General features: G+C 49.2%; 1 protein-coding gene across 1 annotated transcript in view; it reads left to right on the top strand.

Moving 5' to 3' along the window:
• Nucleotides 1-1,531: 1,531 nt before the first annotated feature.
• LOC123977319 (pleckstrin homology domain-containing family G member 3-like) overlaps nt 1,532-8,451 on the top strand; it is a 34,303-nt gene continuing 27,383 nt past the window's right edge. Inside the window, exons 1-2 of the mRNA XM_046059905.1 lie at nt 1,532-1,654; nt 5,192-5,251. Of these exons, the coding sequence (XP_045915861.1) occupies nt 5,203-5,251 (49 nt within the window). The 5' untranslated portion in view covers nt 1,532-1,654; nt 5,192-5,202. The remainder of the gene's footprint in view (nt 1,655-5,191; nt 5,252-8,451) is intronic.

The raw sequence follows: 8,451 nt of genomic DNA, 5'->3' as shown, positions 1-8,451 counted from the left end.
GCTCTTCAGGCAGTTCCTTTGACCTCATGATTCTCATTTGCTCTGACATGCACTGTGAGCTGGAAGGTCTTATATAGACAGGTGTGTGGCTTTCCTAATCAAGTCCAATCAGTATAATCAAACACAGCTGGACTCAAATGAAGGTGTAGAACCATCTCAAGGATGATCAGAAGAAATAGACAGCACCTGAGTTAAATATGAGTGTCACGGCAAAGGGTCTGAATACTTATGACCATGTGATATTTCAGTTTTTCTTTTTTAATAAATTTGCAAAAATTTCTACATTTCTGTTTTTTTCTGTCAAGATGGGGTGCTGAGTGTACATTACTGAGAAATAAAATGAACTTTTTTGATTTTTGGAAAATGGCTGCAATGAAACAAAGAGTGAAAAATTTAAAGGGGTCTGAATACTTTCCGTACCCACTGTATATACACACATATATATACATATATATGTATATATATATAAATCCCCCTCTCATGTGTCCTCCTCCAGCTCAGGTCCTCTACCAGAGGCCTGGGAGTTTGAGGGTTCTGCTCAGTATCTTAGCTGTTACTAGGACTGCACTCTTCTGGACAGAGACCTCTGATGTTTTACCTGAAACTCTCCCAGTCTGGGGGTCACGGCCCCCGGTGCTCGATCACCACTGGCACCACTGTTGTTCTTACTCTCCACATCTTTTCTAGCTCCTCTTTCAGCCCTTGGTATTTCTCAAGCTTCTCGTGTTCCTTCTTCTTGATATTGCTGTTGCTTGGGGCCACATCTATCCCTGCAGCCTTCTTCTGCTGTCGATCAACACGACGTCTGGTTTGTTAGCCATCACCAGGTGTCAGTCTGGATCTTGAAGTCCCACAGGATCTTAGCTCGGTCAGCTACCTGGTTATGGCGCTCCATGTACGCACTTCCTGCCAGCATCTTACACCCTGCTGTTATGTGCTGGACTGTCTCAGGGGCCTCCTTGCACAGTCTGCACCTGGGGCCCTGCCTGGTGTGGTAGACCCCAGCCTCTACTGATCTTGTGTCCATGATTAGTGCTTCTGTGCTGTCCTTCAGTCACTGCTAGGATTTCTTGATATCAGTCACTTGTTCTGTTTGTCTGTGGTCCATGTCGTGAACTAGATACTGTATATATATATATATATATATAATATCTATATTTAATAGGTTCCAATGCAGAAACTCGAGGGGGGAGCTTGAATGATCTTAAACACACAGATGCAGGACATTAAAAACCTAAATTACTTTTTGCACAGAACCATCCCAAAGACAAACACAGTCAGTTCACTTGTTCTCGTCTGGCCCAGAGGCAACATGCTGACACTCTAACGCTCATTGTTACTGAACTATTATCCTGATCCACTTTCCTCTTTACCAAGAAGTCTTTGAGAGACCGGGCCGCTTCAGAAACACCATCAGATCTCACGCAGAGCTGAGCGGCTGACAGGATGGATCACGTGTCAGTGTGTAGTTCTACTTTTCATGAGTTTAAACGGTGCACATGCGCAGAGGGTCGGGGTGCAGCAGCAGCAGCGGTGCGGACAGACGGACTTGTGACAGTGTTTGAGCCGCAGACCCGGACCCGGACTCGGACTCGGACTCGGACTCTGGATGTTACCTGGGGAGGATTAGTTCTGAATGAAAGTTTAACACCAGGTGAGTCTGACTGTCCTGTGGTGCGTTTCAGGACCACCGTGTGTGTGTGTTAAAGTGTGTGTCCGTGTTCAGTGTTTCTGACACAGCGGAGGATTTAATGACTTCTCTGAGCTCAGGGTCCACGCGGAAGTGTTTCTGTCGATCGGCTCCGCTTCAGACTCTGCAGACAGATGACAAGTCGGACCGAGCCTGAGATTCAAACCCGACCATCATTTAAAAACATGTCACAGAATTTTAAAGTCACGACGCGTTAAAGTTCGCGAGCTGCCCCTTGTAGCGTGTAGGTGGGGTTGGTCATGCAGAACTCCGTAAGGAAATCTGGTCATTTAAAGATCGCGTGCTTGTCTGAAGGAAATAATTACTTCTTATATAATAACTTCCTGCTTTTTAAAACCAGATGGAATCAGTCTTCACTTCGGCGTCCATCTCTTACACGGGACAGCACTTATTTTTCAGATCCTTAAACTTTTGCCTGTTTCTGTCGCAGCCGTTCGGCACCTAAACACGCCCTAAGAGCGGCAGCGAGCCCGCAGAGGGAGCGCCGACACGTCAGAACTGCGTAGAGATTTGATCAGATTTAACAGCGGCTCGGTGAAACAGGAGCAAGCAGGCAGAAGGTTCTGAAGAGTGAATACAGATGTTTTATTAACCCGTTCAGAAGTTAACCAGGAGCTGCAAACAACAACAACAGCAGCAGCAACAACAACAACAACAGCAGCAGCAGCAGCAGCTTCCAGAGGACACGTTCACATCAAAACATTAAGAAAAGTTTGATTTTCTCTAAAATCAACAACATAAAAACAGGAAGTGGACCTCGTGTCTGTGTTGTTTCCACGGTAACTGGATCAGATCCCTAACCTGGTGGGGCCTCTGAGCGTGCTCAGACATGATCTGACCGATTGTCATTGGCTCCCACAATGCACTGCACCGCAGACTGAGACCTTCACGCGTGTCGGTCGCTGGTCCGGTTCTTCAGTCCTGGTCTCGGTCTTCGCTGAGGCCTTTTGTTTTGCCCTCACCGCCATCAGAGCGTGCAGGCAGCTGACTCGGGTGAGACTCACCTGAGTCAGCTGACCAACCACAAACTGTCCCCGCTGAGTCTCACAGGCCGCCGTCTGAAGGTCGCCGTCACACCCAGAGACCGAAACGGCTGACGGAAACCAGTGCTTCTTCACGCCAGAATAAATCTGAAGCGTTGATACTGAAACCCGAGACGTCAGCGAGACGGACGCCACCGTAACCCCTGAGTACAGGACACGGCTGTCCCCAGGACCAGAACCCAGGACCAGGGACGCTGCTGATACTGGAGGTTATACAGCTATTATTGGGGGCTGGCGGGACCTGCAGAGACCTGGGGGGGGGGGGGCTGGTTGTGGTTCAGTTGTTGTTGTCAGGAGACATAATGATAGTGTTGTCCCGCCTGTACAGCCTGTTTTCACTGTGGGGGGGGGTCACCACAGACGCCGTGGTGAGTCCTGATCCAGGTGTTTACCTGTCTGTTCCAACCTGTGTGCACACCTGGGGTCTCTGGCTCTGGAACGTGATCCCATGGAATGCACTGTGGTTATCGGAAGTGGGGGCGGCTGTGGTGGATTCCTCATGTGGTCTGGGATCTGGATCCGGCAGGCGCCTGGTCTTGTGCAAACCTTACCGTAAACAAGGATCTCTGCAGGTCCAGTCAGGTTTCTGGTGAAGTCTGTCAGTCTGACTGGAAGTAGGGAAGGGGCCGTGCCCCCCCCCCCCATTCGTTTTAACCCACACATGAGTTTAACAGGTCTGAACTACAGCAGCTGCAGTGTCCCTGAATGCACCACTGCCACAACACACCTGCAGAGGACTTTAGGACTTCTGTTCATTTCTAACACACACAGACACACAGACAGACAGACAGACAGAGTCACAGAGTCACACAGACACACACACACACACAGTCACACACACACAGTCACACACACACACAGTCACACACACACAGTCACACACACACAGACAGACAGACAGACAGACAGAGTCACAGAGACACACACACACACACAGTCACACACACACAGTCACACACACACAGACAGACAGACAGACAGACAGACAGACAGACAGACAGACAGACAGAGTCACAGAGACACACACACACACACAGTCACACACACACACACACACACAGTCACACACACACAGTCACACACACACAGTCACACACACACAGACAGACAGACAGAGACACACACACACACACACACAGTCACACACACAGTCACACACACACAGTCACACACACACACACACAGTCACACACACACACACACAGTGAAACACACACACACACACACACAGTGAAACACACACTGTGCTGCAGGAAGAAGCAGTTTTTATGTTCTCTGATAATAAAACAGACAAAAACAGAAGTTCCCTTCGTCACCTTCTCTCCAGGAGTGACAGCAGTTACACAGGTGAGGCGTCCTGAACCAGGTCCTGAACCACACACTGAACCAGGTCCTGAACCACACACTGAACCAGGTCCTGAACCACACACTGAACCACACACTGAACCACACACTGAACCAGGTCCTGAACCACACACTGAACCACACACTGAACCAGGTCCTGAACCACACACTGAACCAGGTCCTGAACCACACACTGAACCACACACTGAACCACACACTGAACCAGGTCCTGAACCACACACTGAACCACACACTGAACCACACACTGAACCAGGTCCTGAACCACACACTGAACCAGGTCCTGAACCACACACTGAACCACACACTGATCCACACACTGATCCACACACTGAACCAGGTCCTGATCCACACACTGATCCACACACTGAACCAGGTCCTGATCCACACACTGATCCAGGTCCTGAACCACACACTGAACCAGGTCCTGATCCACACACTGATCCACACACTGATCCACACACTGATCCACACACTGAACCAGGTCCTGATCCACACACTGATCCACACACTGAACCAGGTCCTGATCCACACACTGAACCAGGTCCTGAACCACACACTGAACCACACACTGATCCACACACTGATCCACACACTGAACCAGGTCCTGATCCACACACTGATCCACACACTGATCCACACACTGATCCACACACTGAACCACACACTGAACCACACACTGAACCAGGTCCTGAACCACACACTGAACCACACACTGATCCACACACTGAACCAGGTCCTGAACCACACACTGAACCACACACTGATCCACACACTGATCCACACACTGAACCACACACTGAACCACACACTGATCCACACACTGAACCAGGTCCTGAACCACACACTGAACCAGGTCCTGAACCACACACTGACCACTGATCCACACACTGATCCACACACTGATCCACACACTGAACCAGGTCCTGATCCACACACTGATCCACACACTGATCCACACACTGATCCACACACTGAGCACCTCATAAAGTTTAAAGTCCACCAGATTAGTGATTTTTCCCTGAACTTTATCTGTAAGTTTCGCTGGTGCTCACTGAAAACTCTGTCTGTGCAGGTGACGGCGTGATGCCTGAAGTGGCTCTCGGCTCGCCCGGCGACGTCCCGCTGGTTGAAGGTGAGTTTCAGTGTTTTCCCAGGACAGTGAACGCAGCAGCACTATCGGACCCTCTGATTGGTCAGTTTACAGCAGCTGGTGATGATGATGCACCTGGTTTAAAGGTTCTTTCTTTATCTGCTGATTAGTTTGTTTGTTTATTTGACAGCGACAAATGCTTTATACAGTAGATGTTGTGACTAATGTGCAGCCCCTGTCCCGGTCTTTGTCCTAGTCTCTGTCCCCGGTCCTCCTCCGTTACTTCATGGTTTGGTCTGTAGAGCGTGAAAGCGTCCTCAGAGTCGAGTCCGTCTGAGTTGATGTGAGGCCTCTTTCTTCTGCGCGGCCGCCGGTGGAGGGAACCAGCAGCTCCGCATCACGGCCGTCTCACAGAGGACAAAGACGCCTGTCTCTCTGTCTGATGCTGCTGATACTGGAGAGCAGATATGGAAACAGGGCGCGCTCCATTATTCTGCGGAGGACGGGCTCACAGCCGCTGTTTGTTTAACGTCAGCGTTTGCATCATGTAAATATTGCCGCTCCAGCCTGGAGGCTCATTTTCATCTGACGTCCTCAGCAGGTCGGACACAGAGTACAGAGTACATCTTCTCTAAAGGACGTTTTTATTGGTTACTGACCAGCTGTTTAAGGTTCTCTGATTGGCTTGGATACGTGTTGTTGACGAAGGTCTCGGGTTTCCTGCAGCGTCAGACACACCTGATCAACAAACATTAGTTCTGCACGCGGAGCTGATCCTGAGTCAGCAGCTTAGTTTGTGGACGATCAGCTGACCTGATGAAGCCAAACAAACCGCTCAAACAGCTGTCACAGGAAATATATTATATATAAAACAACAAACCCTTTATTTAAAATATTAAACATGTAAAAGCACAAACCCCCCAGCTGTAGTTCTAACCAACACTAGAGACTCAGGTGTGACAGGAAGCAGCCAGCAGGTGGCGTCTCGCTCCCTCGGCGCCGCACGCTCAGGCTAATTGGATTAAACCCCACCCCCTCCTGTCAGAGCTGCAGGTACACAGACTCAGACCTGCACAGACTCAGAGCTGGTCTCAGACAGACCCCCGTCTCGTCCCCTCTCTCTCTCTCTCCGCGCTGTGTTTAAGGTAAGCTGGGATTTTACTGCCTCTGCACCAACATCTTGTGTTGAGAGCAGAAAGATTCAGCTGTTTATCAGAAACACGTTAAGATTCAGCAGGAATCCGTCGGTGTTATCGGCCGACCGCTGTGATAGAAGTGAAAGCAGAGGGACGTCAGGCTGTTGTTGTGTAAGACATGTTTTATCAGCTGTGGTTGATCAGAGAGAGGGAACGTATGTGACAGGAAACCACTGTGAGGCTTAAACGTGCTGTTTTTTGTGAGGAGTCTGGTTGGAGGTGATTTAACATCTGATCCAGAGTCTGCTACAGACTGCAGAACCATCTGAATGTCACAGCTCTGGGTGGAGGCGTCTCCGTAGCAACGACCCCCGAGGCTCATGGGTAGTGTAGTGTTTAGACTGAGACTGACAGTCTGAGATCAGAGACCTGTACCTGAGGGTGGTTAGGGTCAGACCAGCGCACCTGGATTCTCCTGATGATTGGGTATTGATCTCAGCAGCAGCAGCTGTGTGCGTGTGTGTTTTCACTTGAAGCTAATCTCAGGTCACATGACTAGAGTCTTAATCACCATGGAAACCAGCTGACTTTAACAGTGTTACATAAGAGTGGAGCTCTGATGTCACTCTGCTGACATCATCACCACCAGAGGTTCAACAGAGCGTTTACTGGTTTCTACTCTATTCTGCTGCAGTCTGGTGTATTATATTGGTTTATACTGGTCTGTACCGGACAGAGATGCTAGAGTCTGAGTCACGTCTGTGAGCTAGAGTCCGAGTCACGTCTGTGAGCTAGAGTCCGAGTCACGTCTGTGAGCTAGAGGCCGAGTCACGTCTGTGAGCTAGAGTCCGAGTCACGTCTGTGAGCTAGAGTCCGAGTCACGTCTGTGAGCTAGAGGCCGAGTCACGTCTCAAGTCACTCATGGTTATAATGAATGTTGTATCAGCTGCTGCGTTCAGTCCAGGTTGCTTATAAAACTGCATGGCTATAAGGAATTCTGTAAATGTAACCTGTTTTTCATTTACAGAGCACAACCATGTCATGTTCAATGCAATTATTGACGGCTTATTAAATACTGTAAGTCAACACACTCCCCAGACTCTTAACCCGAGTGTAACGTTAAGTAAATAAAACTGTGACTTTGCATAATCAACAATAAACCTGTAACCTGTTAGCAGCCAGCGGTAATAATTAACGTGACGGCAGCCAGCGGGACGTAAATGATTACGTTAATCGACCACCACAAGTTTGGCAAGTAAACAAACACTCATTCATCTTTTCATAACAAACGACAGTCGGAGTAAACCTCTCGTAGTTCGTAGCTAAAGCAAGAAGCAAGCTAGCGTTAGATGGCCAATGTTGGGATAAACTAACCTCAGGTTAGTAACCTATGTTGCGTTCTGCGCTTCTTTCTTTGGGTCTTGTTGCATGAAGTTTTAAAGCCAAAGATGTTTGTTGTCCTCTCTAACGTGTGGCAGCAGCTGATACTACGTCACTGCGTGTGCGACTTACGTCGGACTCGAATCCGAGTCTCAAACTCGAGTCCCCGTCTGTGGTAGCGATGTATGATCACCCATGGCTGATCGATAAGGTCCCTGCAGACGGTATTTGCTGCATGGACCCTGCTGCTCTCTGTAGTTGTTCAAGTCGTGTTCACGGCATCATTAATCCTGACTCTCATGACATTATCAGGTCGCCGGTTCAACCCCCGGCCACCACCCTTGAGTCGGGCTTCACCTGCAGTGGAGCTGCTCGGTGGTCAGCAGATCAGACTGTGGTTGTGCTGAGCGGCTTCCATGTGTGAATGTGATCATGGCCCTCAACCAAAAGAGAACTTCCCCTCAGTGAAGTTCCCCTAGAAATTATAATTATCCCGTTATTTATTCTCAGACAGATGATCTGCTTCAGTTCAATCCCTTAAAAGCTGTTTCAGTCAACATTATACAGAAAAGTCAGTTTACTGTTGAAAGAAGACGTTAATATTTAACAGTCTTTTAACACGGACTCTCATGCAGGCTGTCGTGCAGGCTGTCGTGCAGGCTGTCGTGCAGGCTGTCGTGCAGGCTGTCGTGTGGCTGTCGTGCAGGCTGTCGCGCAGGCAGGCTG

Source organism: Micropterus dolomieu, linkage group LG10 (assembly GCF_021292245.1).
Source record: "Micropterus dolomieu isolate WLL.071019.BEF.003 ecotype Adirondacks linkage group LG10, ASM2129224v1, whole genome shotgun sequence".
NCBI classification, from domain to species: Eukaryota; Metazoa; Chordata; class Actinopteri; order Centrarchiformes; family Centrarchidae; genus Micropterus; species Micropterus dolomieu.
This window is presented reverse-complemented; position numbering and strand designations above follow the sequence as displayed.